This window comes from Drosophila persimilis, unplaced genomic scaffold (genome assembly GCF_003286085.1).
Source record: "Drosophila persimilis strain 14011-0111.01,24,50 unplaced genomic scaffold, DperRS2 tig00000606-arrow-arrow-pilon, whole genome shotgun sequence".
In the NCBI taxonomy this organism is placed as follows: Eukaryota; Metazoa; Arthropoda; class Insecta; order Diptera; family Drosophilidae; genus Drosophila; species Drosophila persimilis.
Genome location: NW_020825324.1, coordinates 1829550 through 1843407, shown reverse-complemented (window position 1 = coordinate 1843407; position 13858 = coordinate 1829550). Strand labels below are relative to the sequence as shown.

Genomic DNA, 13858 nt, shown 5'->3' with positions numbered 1-13858 from the left:
TATACCTTGTCAATTTGCCTTCAAGGTATATTGTCCTCACACGCGAGGTGAGGTTCGTACGCAAATTGCAATTTTCTTTGGCGGTTTCTGCCTGTTGTCCATACCCTTTGTTATAGCCCATTCACAATTGCGACTCTTTTTTTCGTCTGACCCTCAGAAATATACCAAAATATACCGTTTCGTTTTCAAATTATACCGTAAATATACTGATGAAAAGCGAACTTAGTCCACTTTACGGGCTCTTTTTTTTGGATTGTGTCTGAAATTAGGTTTAAGCGAGAAGTTAAAGAAAACGAGAAGAAATCTCAAAAAAAGAAAATCTCAAGAAACGGCTATCGATACTATCGACCGAGTATGGGAAAGTGGCAACGCTGGCACCAGCTGACTAATAATAATAATAATAAGCCGAATAAACAAGAGTGGGGACATGAGCATAAACTGGATAAAAATTACAGAACGGTAAATAGAAACCAAACTGAGTTGTTCCCCGTCCCTTCAAAGTGCCTTTATCCACCCAATCAGGGCCCGAGAGGGTATAAAAATCATCAATGCCCTGCCGTACGATACCTTCAACACGGTGCTGTGGTACACCCATCGGCAGATGAGCCCCAGCGCAACGGCTGCAGCCCCGACGAGCACCGTGGGCACCAGCGTCACCACCACGGAGCGGGCCGACAGCATCGCCGAGGACACACCCACCAGCAGCAATGAGCCGGAGTACACGCTGGAGGAGCTGGAGCGGCTGGTGGGCGTGCCGCGTGCCGACTTTTTGCTGCTAATCAAAACATTCTCGTACATCCTGCGTCGCATCTCCACGTTCATCATTAAGCCGAGTCTGCTGCAGCGCGAGCTGCGCGAGAAGCTCCAGCTGGAGGACGAGGCCAAGATCGATGCCATTCTGCGGCTGTGGGTGCGCGAGGCGACTCCGATCATGGAGAATCTGGCCAGTCCGCGCTACGAGTCAAATGTGGTCGAGGACGTGGCCTGGAAGCTGCACGTAGAGGTCTCCTCGCATTGCCAGCAACGCGACAAGACGCCAATAGGCGTGCTGCAGTTGCGAACAGCAGCTGGAGAGGACATTAGTTCAGAGATGACACACCCAGAGCTATTGCAGCTCTACAATCAGTTTGAACAGATTCAAGCCGAGCTGGATGCCACGCTGGCCATGACGGAAACAGCTCCAGCCTCTGGTGCAGCCAGTATCAGTGGCAGTGCCCAGTAGGTGATCATTCCCCTTGCCACTTTATCTTTTATGACCAGGGAAACTGCCACACCTCAATGGTATCTTCCTACTTATAAATATGCTTTATACTCCACAATATGTATTCAAATTGTGAGAGATACCCTGTTAAACCTATCTTTAAATAGTACTTAGAAAAAAATCTACAATAAATTAACCCAAACGCCAAACATTTGCACCCTCTCTAAAGCGAAAGCGGATACGGAAATGAAATATTGAAACACAATGTTACACATTTTACAGTACACTTTAATGGTTGTTGCCGCATGCGTTCTTTGCTTTTCTGTTTGTTCATTTTTCGAGTTTTCGCGATTTTCCTCTGTTCATATAATTCTACTGATAAACATTACAAATTATTACAATGATATATATTTTATATATGTCTATATTGTATGTATGTATGTATATGTATATGCATATGTATGTATTTCATGTACGACTATATATATATATATACGCATACAAGTCGGTTTTATGTTAGTAGGGGTAGGGTGTGTGTGTGTGTGTGTGTGGGGGGGGGGGGGGTAGTACTATATATTCGGATATTCATGCATTATACAGACTTTTCTTTCATAGTTCTTTCATCTTTGTATGCATGGGGGGGGAGGGGTGGGTTCCTCCTTTCGTTGTCTCTTCTGTATCGCTTTCTTTGCACTAATCTAGAAGCAAAACTATTATTGATTTCTATTGCACCTTTCTATTGTGTCTCTCTTCTGTCTCACAGTTCTTTCGGTTAAACATTTTAACTAACTTCTTATGTGTTCTTCTGTTCTTATATTTATTTGGACAAATAAATAAAGTACAAAAATGTATGCAAATTATTTGGACTACAAATTCTATTAGTTTATTTATTTATTTTTGTTTTGTTTTTTTCTTTTTCTATTGGTATAACAGTCGGGGGTGTTTCTGTTCTGTATGGGTTCTGTTCGTTTAGGCTTTGGCACCGGCTGTCTGGCAACAGCCCTCTCTATATGGATGGGTACTAGTATTTTCCCCCTCGCTCTCTCTCTCTCTCTCTCTATAGTCTACAGTTTTTCGTGGGATTCTTTTGTTGGTAAATGATTATCGCCTTAAAAAATGCGTTGGTCATTCGTTATTCGTTATTTGTTGTGCTGCATCCATATCGTAACCATATCGGTTTCCTGGTTGTCTTTGTTTTTCTTCTGCATCGGTGTTTTAAATTACGTTTGTTTTTACTTTTTTGTAACGTGTTTCGATTGATCTGATGGCTCCATTCTATGGTTAAGTGAGCGCCAAATTCAATATATAAAGTATAAAGAGTATTTTGTTGTTTGTTTTTCAATAAAATGTAATTTTAAACACAAAAGACTATAAGTAGCACATAGTACATACACATAAGGTTTATAAAATTGTACAAATAATAATATAAAAAAAAAACATGCATACATATTGTATATGTGGGGAGGAATAAAATAAAAAATCAAAAATAAAAAAAAAACTATACAATTAACGTTACAAACATTTTCGTTTAAAAACTATGTAACTCAATTAATTATTGCATTGTGTATCTGTGTATTTGTTTTTATGGTTGTTTTTTTGTTGCTGGTTTGTTTGTTGTTTTTGTGCGATCTATAGTTTAGTTTTTAGTTTCGTTTACGATCTAGTATTAGGCATATTGTTTATCCAGTATCTATATAGGTCTTTATATCGTATTTTGTATGCTTGTGTGTATATGTTTAAAAAAAAAACGTAAAACATTTAGCGCTTTGCTCGTCACAATACATACATTACTTATATATCCACTAACATTAGGTGTACAAAAAAAATTGGAAGATACATATACAAATATCAAATTGTGGCTAGCGTAAAAATACAATCATCTGTATCCTTCCATTCTTTCTTCATCTTGTTGTTGTTGTTGTTGAAGCAGCAATTACAATTACAAATATATTAGATATAGATTTTTAGTACATACACATATATATAGTATATATATATAGTATATAAAATGTATAAATTGATGCGTGTTTGGCGAGATTGCTGCATTCCCATTCGATAGATCTGTTGTAGATCGGTGTAAAGTAGTGTAGTACATATATATATATATATATATATTGTATATTGTATATTGTATATCCAAGTATTAATATCAAGCGTTGATCATCGATTCCATTCCACTCCTCATCTCTTAAGTAAATAATAATGTACGATAGTTTTGCCACATGATGGTTGGGTTGGTTTGGGTTGAGTTGGGTTCGGTTCTGTTTCGGTTGAGTTATTGGGGGCCTCCTACATCCCCGACTCGGCAATGCCCTCGTCATCTGTAAGATATACCATCATTTTTGGATGAGAAATCATTCATTTGCAATCATCCCTAAGCACATAGCTGACATGCATGTTAGATATTAAATAAAAAATAACATATAACATAAAATACATATGTATGTATATGGAAAAAAACGTAAGAAAAGAAGTCATGCAAATATAAATGAATGGCAGGCAGCACAGAAAACATACGAGTAATACAAATAGTTGTCTCTCCATTCCATGGGGATACTGTGTGTGTGTGTGTGTGTTTGTCTACAAACCCATGAATGGATTGGCATAGATAATGCCGCCGCCGGCCTCTGCGCCAATGGAGCCGCCGCCGCCGCCGCCACCACAGCCACCGCCACCGCCACCGCCGCCACCAGCGCCGCCGTTGCCTCCATTGCCACCACCATTACCGCCCATGGCTGAGCCAGCACCAGCGCCAGCTCCAGCACCAACCAGTATGCCATGATGCAGAGAGGTCTTGCAGAGCTTCGTTGTGGCATAATTCGAATCGGCATCGCCCATCAAGGTGGCAATGTCATCGTCATCGCCATTGCGGGTATTGCAGCTGCTGCCCAGCAACTGGTCGTAGCAGCTGACATCGGTGCTGATCACATCCACCTCGATGTCGTCGTCATCCTTCTCGAGGCTGTTCCGATTGCTGCCGCCCAGGGAGGAGTGAAGGGCATGGGAGTCCTCATAGCTGCCGCCGCCACTGTCATCGTTGGCATTGTTCGATTTGGCATCGATGTGCGTCTCGAATTCGTCGTGCATATACAGCTCAACGTCCTCTTCGTCGTGGTCCTCGTCCACGTTGAGCTCCTCTTCTTCCTCTTCATCTTCATCCTCCTCCTCCTCTTCATCGAGCTCTAGCTGTGGCACCAATTCACCCTCCTCGCCCACCTCCACGCCCAGCTCCACTTCGAGCAGGGAGCGACGTCGCACAAAGACCTCATCGTCCTGGGGATGCTGTGTGTGCTGTGTATGCTGCGGATGCTGTTGCGGTATGATCATCACATCCTCTTCGGCGAAACTGAGACGAACATTGGCGCGACTGGCGCGATTGCTGCCGGTACCTCCGGTACCACCATTGGAGATATGCTCATGGCTGAGACTGTTCTTGATATCACAGGACGATGAGCTGAACGTGATCAGCTGTGATTTGCGTCTATGCTGGAGCGTGTTGTAGCCATTCCCATGCCCCCCGCCAATGGATGTGCACGATGGAGGCTGTGGCTGATGCTGATGCAGATGCTGCTGATGCTTGGGATCGATGATGTCGAGATTACTCTTGCTGTCCTTGCAGATCATCGAACTGGGCTTGTTGTCAACCAGAACGATAACCACAGAGTTGTTGTTATCGCTCTGATTGACAACCGAATGTCATCTGTCCGGGCCATCCGTCAGATTGTTGCCAGCCCCGCCGCCGAAGGAGCTCATCGATGTGGTTGTGGGCAGATTGAGGCTTTTGTGGCCAATGAAGCTGCTGGTGAGCGGCTGCTGATCGTCGTGCAGTATGGCCGCGTTCTCATCGTCAATGGCCTCCGCCTCGGCCTGCTGCAGTTCGTGATGCGAGAGATGGCCCTCAATGGTGGCCACCACATCTCCGTTCTCGTCCAGCTGCACCACTTGTTGTCCTTTGTTTTTGTTTTTTTTTTTCATATATATATATATATTTTTTTTAGCAGCAGCAGAAATGGGCAATGAATGGGAAGAGAGCGTTAAGTTAGTCATTTTGTTAGCCCATCACCGAAGGTCTGTAGGGTATTCATTTTTTTTTTTTTGTACAAAGCTACACTAAAAATAAAATAAAACACAAGTTTCAGGCTCCATCGATCCCATGTTGTCCTTGGGTGTGTCCCATAAAGGAGTGTTTCTTTTTCGGTGGGTGGGGGTTAGTCATTTTTGTGTGCGCGCACGCGCTCGCGCGAGCGAAAACTGGATGAAGCGTACGGATTTGGGGATATAAAGGCATGATCGTCACATACCTTCGTAGCCCTCGTTGTCGTGCATCTCCCGCGCAGGACCCACAATGTTCTCCTTGCCCTCGAGCACCGCCAGCAGGCACTGGTGGATGCAGATGTACTGCTGCTCCGTTTGGACCATCCAAACGCGCTCTAAATAGGAAATAGGAAGGATTATTTCGTGAAATACGAGACAATCGACAACGGCCAGAAAATGTACAGCTTTGGAGAATGATCCTACAAGAGAGCTGGAATCGCTTGTGGAATTTACATATTGTATATAAGCTAACTGAGGGGTATCTTGAGGGTAACTTACAGGGGTATCTTAATGTCGCGACACATGTGCCTCGACGAAGAAGATTTCCCCGTTGCACACAAAGAGTTTCATTCATTTAAAATGTACAGAGCTAAAACAGCTTCTAAAACATTCTCCTATTTTGCTAAACATTTTTTGCTGCAGCCAAAATGTAGACGCACCCTTTCGCATGGCATAGACGATGCCAAAGATGTCCACGTAGTCGGAGGTATTGATCTGCTGGAGTATGCGATCCAGTGTGATGAAGGTGCCCGATCTACCAACGCCAGCACTGCAGTGGACCACAATCGGTCGCTGCTCGGCCCCGATTCGATCACGGAAGGCGCGCACGAAACGCACCAGCGTTTGGGGAGGATTTGGCACCCCGAAGTCGGGCCAAGTGGTAAAGTGGAAGTGCCTCAAAATGCGCTGCTCGCTGCCCTGTAAACAGACAAAAAGGTGTTTAGAATCGATCCAGAACGATTGGGGAAGTTCATTCTTACTCTGCAGAGCATAAACTCGGTCATCACCCAGTCGGCATAGTGACTGTCGTTCAGGATCTGGACCTTGATGTCACCGTAAAAGACCGGCACCGTGTCGTTGGGCCAGTACTGATCGCACTTCTCCCTGCCCTTCTCGAAGCAGCGGGTCAGCATCACGATCGCCCGCGAGTTGCTCTCCCAGCACATGCGCCAGAAGTCGTCCCGCGTCGAGTGCAGCGGTCCCTGGGTGACAATAAACTCGCGCGGCGAGTTGTGGCCGGGCACATAGTTGGCGTTGATGTAGTCGGAGCCCTCGTCGTCGTCCACGGGCTGGAGCTTGAAGCGTGAATGATCGTAGGGCAGGATGTTGGTGAATCGGTTCTTTGGACGATTGCAGGGCAAATCCGCAAAAGTGCATGGCTGGTCGCGACCCACATGCTTCAGTTCCTCGAACTCCTCGCTGAAACGGAAGTCCGAGTCGGCGGACATCAGACGATAGTGCTCCGCAAAGTTCTTGATCAGAATGGGACGGTTCTGTTCGATAACGCTATCCGGCAGGGACATGTTGTCGTTGGCCCGCGAGTCCTTGGTGGTCTTGCGGCAATTGTTGCGCCGTCGCTTATAGAACATCAACGTCACAAGCAGCACCAGAATAATGGTCAGTGGCACAGTGATGGCCACAATCAATGAGGTGTTGTCCTGATCTAAAGGTGGAACAACAATCGTAGCATTAGTGGCAGGTGCTGAGAGATTGCGGGGCATGAAAACAAAAGGATATCGCCAAGAAATAAACTTCGTATCACAGGCTTAGGGATTTTAAGATAGTTTTAGGAGAATTATCCGCAGTAACGGAACGGTACAGTACTGCAGATGACGCGCAGGTCCAAGAAAAGATATCCACTACAATTATGAGAATATGAGAGGCAGTCAGTCTATGGACCGAGCGACAGCAAGCCAGAGCCTGTTAAGCGCCGCATTCTACGAGCAGCCGAGGTGCGCTGCTGCATTACATAACGTAAACAGAAGAGTATAGAAATGAGCAGAATTTAATGTAAGAAATACTGGATGAAAACGTCATCACATCTCCAAGAGACACTCTAAGAGACATTCAGCTAAGAAAAGTCTAGTATATATATAAATCAGCCGAAGGGCGCTACTGTACGACGCGTAAGACGGTACATCAAAGGTCATATACTAGATTCTCAAAACTGTGGAGGCTTTTTATATGCAATGGCAGGCCCAAGCGACACCCAAGCGACACCCAAGCTCAGCCGAAGGGCGCTGCTGTACGTACACTGTAAGAAACGCCTGGTTTAACAATCTTTGTAGATACATTTTGAACACTCGTGACGAATTTCAGTTGGAAAACGTAAACAAATCAAAGAAAAAGCCATCTAAGGTTTATGCAAGAGAGAAAAACTAAAAAAAAAAACCAAAGTTTCACCTAAATTCGATGGCTTACCCGGAGAGCTTAGCAGTTCTTTTAACATAGAACATGCAAACGCAAGACATGGTTTAAATACACAACGAGAGATGGATTAAGGAATAGTATGCATGGTGGGCGGGCTAGGGGATAGGGACTCTTACCTGTCTGAATGGGGAAACTATAGGCGGTGTCCGTGAACTTGTCGGGTCCCGTGAAGGCGCGCACTTTCACGCGATATGTGGTGCCAGACTTCAGGGGTCCGTTGCAGTAGCCGATCTTGTGATTGTCACAGTTCTCGGTGCCAATGGTGAAGTCCTCCACAGATCGATTCTCAAACGGATAGTACGGATCGATGGCCTGATAGGGCAGCCACACGCTGTACGACTGGACGTCATGCCAGCTGGGCATCTCCAGCCCAGAGGCATTCTTGGCATCATCCTCGGCCACAATGATCGTGTACATGCGCACCTGTCCGTTCTGATCGGAGAAGTAGTTCTTGCGGAAACGGATCTGTATCGTGGACGAGCTGCGATACACTTCCGTGGGCACCACCTGGGTGGCGGGTCGTGGTGGCGCCAATATGGGCATCGTTTGCCTGTACTCCCGCTCCGGCCCAAAGCCAATTGCCGTCTTGGCCTGTATCTTGAAGACGTACGTCTCGCCGGGCTTAAGGTTCTTGATCACACCGATGGACTCCTCGGAGTCAAAGTCCTGCATGCCGGCATCCGTCAGATTGTTGACGTTCGTGTACGCAATCGAAAACTGTCGGATCACTCCGTTGGCCTCGCTGGACGGCAGCGACCACTCGAAATTGATCTCGCTGGGCTGGACATCAGTCGGATGGAAACGCTCCACACGTCCGGGCACGGCCTCGTTGGTGGTGAAACTCGCCGAGAGCGGGGAACTGCTGCGCAGCACCGACGACTCTGTGCCGGAGCGCACCACCACCGTGAAGGTGTAGTTACGATGCGGCCGCAGATCGCTGATCGTGATATCATTCCGTATGGTCATGTTCTGGGCCAGCAGGTTGTCGGCCGTGAGGTAGGCAATATCGAAATCATTGTACTCGCCCTTGGGCAGGTCCCAGCGCAGCGAGATCTCTGTGTCCGTGATATTGGTGGCATGCAGCTGGGTAATGGGCTCTGGATAGAGGCGATCCTGCCGCTGAATGGGCAGACTGGCCACACCGCCGCTCACCGTCCATACGGTGATGTTGTACAGGCGTCCCGGCACCAAGCCTGTGAAGGTAACCTTTCGGTCCGTATCGTTGGCCAGCTTCTCCTTGTCCTTGATCTCGGCATCGCCCAGCGAGAAGCGATAGATGTCGAACTTCGATGAGGACTGCGGTGTGGGCGTATAGCTCAGGGTGATCGTCTCCCGTTCGTCCTCCTTCTCGCCATTGGCCACCACCACATCCGACTGAATGAGCGGCATTGTGCGCGGATAGAGGCTGGTGATACCCGAAAGGATGCCATACGATGTTGTCTGTATATCAAACTTGTACTGCACGCCCGGCATCAGTTCGCCAATGAGCACACGCACTGTGGACAGATCATCAGCTGTGGGAGAGAATCATTATCATTATATATTTCCATTAGAGATGGGGTTCAGAGTGCCACAAAAAGATTGAAAGAACAAAAAGAAAAGCTCTATAGGTCCTTACCCGACTTATTCTCGGAGACATTTTTGGTCTGGACACGACCGGGATTGTCGCTGGGCCACCATTTCAGAATGTACGACTCCACTCGTCCCTCCGGCTTGGGCCACTCCAGCGTAATGTTGCGCGAGTCCACCAGTTGGATGATATTCGAGACGGGATTCGGGGGCACTGTCGTGTTTACCTCCTGGGGCACAGGACTCTCGACGCCAAAGCTGACGGTATTCACCTGAATGGTGTACTTCTCGCCCTTGGTCATGTCGGTGATGTCCGCCTCCGTTGAACGGACACTGGGCAGGCGCACCCACTGCTGTTCGCTGTCCGTCCGATAGCGTATCGAGTACTCCGTAAACTCTCCGCTCTCTGGGGGCGACCAATGGACCAAAACTGAATTGCTGCGCACCGTTTCGATGGTCATGTTGCGCGGTGGATTGGGATCTGCGAATACACGGGGAGATTCAAAAATTAGCTGCGGATTAGCTGGCACTGCTTTGGAGGCCACTTACAGACGGCCTGGAAGTAGGCATGCGGCTCGCTCCTCAGCTCATGACTGACGGCAAAGACCTTCAGTTCGTAGCCCGCGCCCGGCTGCAGATTCTTGATAACCAGCCGCGACTCCTTGGTGATGAGAGTTCGCACCTCGCTCGTCCCGTTTCTCGAGTACAAGACCTCGTACTGTTCCTGCTTTGAGTTGACGTCGCTTTTCCAGCTGATGTTCAGACCCATGCGAATGCTCTTCAGATCCTCAATGATGGGCGAAGAGGGTCGTGTGACCACAAAGATGCTGGTTTCATTCGATTCCATCTTCTTGGACACGGCCTGAACGGAGAGAGAGTAGTTCCGGCCGGGCAGGAGGCTCTCCAAGGTGAAGCGTGTCCGATCCGTGGTCAGGGTGCTGGTGTCGCCATTGAAGGTCTCCAGCTCGTGGTATCTGCGGTAGGGAAAAAAGTGTTCATAAGAGATCAAAAGAGATCGAGGGGCTCTGGCATTCGTTTGTGCATACGTGTCTGCCGGGTCCCCTTTTACTCACACAATGCGATATTCATCCTGTGTACTGGCCGGATCCGCCTCCCACGTGATGACCATCGTGTTGGTCTTGTCATCGTTGATGCTTCGCAGATTCCTAACCGGCAACGGACGCAGCGTCACATCCCCCGTGGCTGGCCATGAGGTTACCTTTCCCGACACCGTCTTCACGATCACGTTGAACGTCTTGCCGGGCTCGGCAATGTCCCTGAAGTCAAAGTACGCGATCGGCTCGTTGCTGCGTGTCACCGTCGACTGGCGGCGGGTGGTGGCCACCGACACCTGGTACTTGTCGAACTCCGATATCCCCTTGGGGGCCTCCCAGAGCACCCGGAACGAATTGGAGGTGATAAAGTCCCGGTCAAAGGTAACGTTCAGCGGACGCAACGGCACTGTTCGATACTGGGCTGTCGTCGGCAGCGATATCTCGTCCTCGGACATTGTCTGCACTGAGATATTGTAGGCTCTGCCCGGCACCAGACCCTTGAAGGCCGCCTGCGCCGGTCCCGGGGGCTCGCCCTCCTTCTCCACATAGAGGACGCTGTCGTTGGCGTCCGGCGGCTCGATGGAGACCTTGTAGTGCGTATAAATGCCGGCGGGATATGGCGGTTGCCACAGCACCAGCAGCGTCGTCTCATTACGGAACCAGACAATGAATTTCCCCGGCGTGTTGGGCTCTGCGGGACGGTAGGGATTGATATTCGGCAATGGCAGAGGATTGCTTTGTGTTAGAGCCTTGTTGTTGTGTGTTTTTGTTGCAGAATATTCTAGTTTCTAGTGCTTTCTTTTCGACTGTTTTGGGATGCAGTGGGTACAGTGGTTATCATGCAACTGAGATGCTACTGGGTTCAGTTCCTTACAGCAATGAAACATTTTTGTGTTATACGTAAAGCAAGCGTTAAAGTTTAGGCAAATGTTAGTGCTTAAGCTAGATCTAAAGTTTACAAAATTACTCTGATTTGTAGTGCTTGGAGGGGGCTAAAATACTTTGGTAGTCCTTGGCAAACATATTCTTGAAATAAAGACCATCGCTAAGTGCTTCAAATGGTGCCAAAGAGTGTCGGCAAATTCATGAAATATCTAGATATCTAGTCCTGTAAGAGTCATCCTTGCACTGCTGCAAGACTATATTTATTTTACACATTCTGATCAACAAATTTCTGACAAATTATCTAAGAACTGTTCTTCAGAACACTGGAAACTGGTATCTTGTTGTCGAGGGACGTGTGCCGCCACATAAAATACTTGCAACTGTTTGTTTTGTATGTATTCGTAGAATTATCTGTGCGCTAAAGCAGAATATCTGGCACTTCAAATATTTCAACTGGTTTTTTGTTGAATTAAAGAAGAATCTCTAAAGAACTGTTCTTAAGCACTTTAATCGGTTATCCTGATTATGAGGGACGCCTCTACAGTATATAGAGTCCTCCTCCTAGCATTTCTTTGATTATTTGATGCTCCTTAAGCGGTTTTGGAACGAGTTCGAGTTGCTACATCCCACCTAACAGGAGTGACCACTGTACGTGTAAACTGCAGAATGTACACTGCTTTGCTGTGGTCCGTTGGCTGTTGCTTTGCCACTGTGTGGTCTCTGGGAGAAAGTGCACTGCGGTTTGGCAATTGTCGGATTAAAAATGAATTTTCGTGCACATTTTGGACCAGTGCCAGACCAATGCCGGTTAGTCAGTAGTTTGCTGTTGAGGCCTCTGGGATTGGGATTGGGATTGGGATTGGGACTGCCACTGGCGCTGTGTGTGGGGGGGTGCTGGGGGTCAGGGTTACGTGCCTCACTTACGGTCTAGTGAGTGCAAAGGGGAACACCAGTTGTGTGTGGCATGCAGATAGGAATGGGTTGCATTGGTTGGTTTAAAACATTACCTCTTAGGATCTTTATGTCCAGCAACTCTTTGTGCCGCGTCCTTCGACCTTTTTGTGTGTTTTTTGTGTGTGTTTTTGTGTGTGTGTGTTTGGTTATTAGATTGGCATTTGTTTTTTAGTTACAATGAGAGCGTGGGGAAACAGAGAAGTTAATCAAAGGTTGAGTCACACCATCACCAAAGTACAACAAACGAATGGTAGTTATCGGGCCGGGGTACTGCCACCTGGGGGGAAGGACCAACAGGACGATTACTCACTTGTGGTAAAATTTCGGCTCGTATAGGCCACCGACTCCTTGCCATCGTAGATCGTGTAGGCCTGCACCTGGTAGGTGGCGCCGGGCGTCAGTTCCTTCACGCTGTGCTGGAATGTGTTGTCGTTCACCTGGAAGGTGCGGTTGAAGCTGCTCGAGGCCTCTGACAGGCCCAGCACCTTGATCTTGAATGCCGTATAGCTGCCCTGGGTGGGCGGGGACCACAGGATGATGGCATTCTTGCCGCTCCTCACCTGCACTGACAGATTCGATGGTGGATCGGGTGCTGGAAAAAGGAATTACAGGCACAAATTATGCATCAATTGAGACGAGAGAAATCCCTTTGGATGTGTCTACTTGCCGCTCTCTCAGGCTAGTCCCTAATCTCGAGCTCTATTCCCATCTGAAGGAAGCGACAGAATCCTTCCAACACAGATTGCTCTTGGTTGGATGTGTGTATTTTGTTGTTGGATTCTTCGGATCGACGACAGCTGCCCAAGGCATTGACAAACAGACGAAACCGAGAGACGAAGGATACTCCCAAAGAGAATTGAAGTAGTCTAGGCTTCAAGTCTAGGCTCATACCCATGGGTCTCAGGAGTAGGAAAAGCCCGTAGATCTGGGTCTCTCAAGCATAGCTTAAACAATCCCATCCACTCATTCAGTATATGTATATCTTACTCCCCTTGACCGATCAGTCAAGACTCCGTTGTATAGTTGTGTAGTACATATACTTCATTCATAGTTTTCTAAACAAACTCCCTATCCCCTATTCGAAAATTTCGTAACCAACAAAATTAGTCCACCATGTTCGATTGGTCAAAAATATTCTTTCTCTACGTGGCCTTGTCCCTGGCCGTTGTCGCCATTCCGGTGGTCTTTCTGGTGCACGAGATAATGGTATCGAAAATGTTGCTGAAGAAGCACGACGAAGAGTCCCAGCGACTGGAGGACCTGGACAGCAAGTACCTTTGGCAGCGGTTGCCACAGGAGATTCCGGATCTATCAGTTGAGAGCGAGACTGAGATCCCAGCAGCAGAGCAGGAGCAGGAGCAGGAGCACGAGCAGGAGGCGATTGAGATGAGTCCACCAGAAGACCAGTAGATTGGCACTCAACCCACTGACACATTCTTCGAATGTGACGAATTAATTGAATAAAATCATTGTTTTTGTCCGTCTCTCAGCGTCTATTTCCACTCAAACTTCCATTCCAGGCTTTAGGCTAGGAAGAGCTTACGCTTCCAGTCGGATTTCTTCCTCTATCTCGTGCCCACCCGCTCCTGCGACAGCTTCCACTTGAAACTCGAATCTGAAATCTCCCTCTCCCTCTCCCACTCCCACTCCCACTCGCTCTCTAATCTCC

The 13858-nt window shown here is 47.7% G+C and overlaps 3 protein-coding genes across 3 annotated transcripts; 1 reads left to right on the top strand and 2 right to left on the bottom strand.

Annotated features, from left to right (window-relative positions):
- The first annotated feature begins 350 nt into the window (after positions 1-350).
- On the top strand, positions 351-1403 carry LOC6597377. The gene is made up of 2 exons (XM_002022544.2): positions 351-459; positions 523-1403. Exons 1-2 carry the CDS (start codon positions 428-430, stop codon positions 1220-1222), a joined length of 732 nt encoding a protein of 243 aa, XP_002022580.1. The 5' UTR covers positions 351-427; the 3' UTR covers positions 1223-1403.
- A 1343-nt stretch (positions 1404-2746) lies between these two features.
- LOC113566179 (tyrosine-protein phosphatase 10D-like) lies at positions 2747-4899 on the bottom strand. Its single transcript, XM_026990583.1, has 2 exons — positions 3971-4899; positions 2747-3522 (listed from the first exon to the last, which is right to left on the bottom strand). The coding sequence occupies exons 1-2, from the start codon at positions 4823-4825 to the stop codon at positions 3166-3168; spliced, it is 1212 nt and encodes a 403-aa protein (XP_026846384.1). The 5' UTR covers positions 4826-4899; the 3' UTR covers positions 2747-3165.
- Positions 4898-13084, bottom strand: LOC6597376 (tyrosine-protein phosphatase 10D). Its single transcript, XM_026990732.1, has 10 exons — positions 13081-13084; positions 12500-12781; positions 10369-11041; positions 9845-10269; positions 9345-9776; positions 7843-9240; positions 6277-6959; positions 5956-6214; positions 5503-5631; positions 4898-5151 (listed from the first exon to the last, which is right to left on the bottom strand). The coding sequence occupies exons 1-10, from the start codon at positions 13082-13084 to the stop codon at positions 4898-4900; spliced, it is 4539 nt and encodes a 1512-aa protein (XP_026846533.1).
- Positions 13085-13858: the final 774 nt, after the last annotated feature.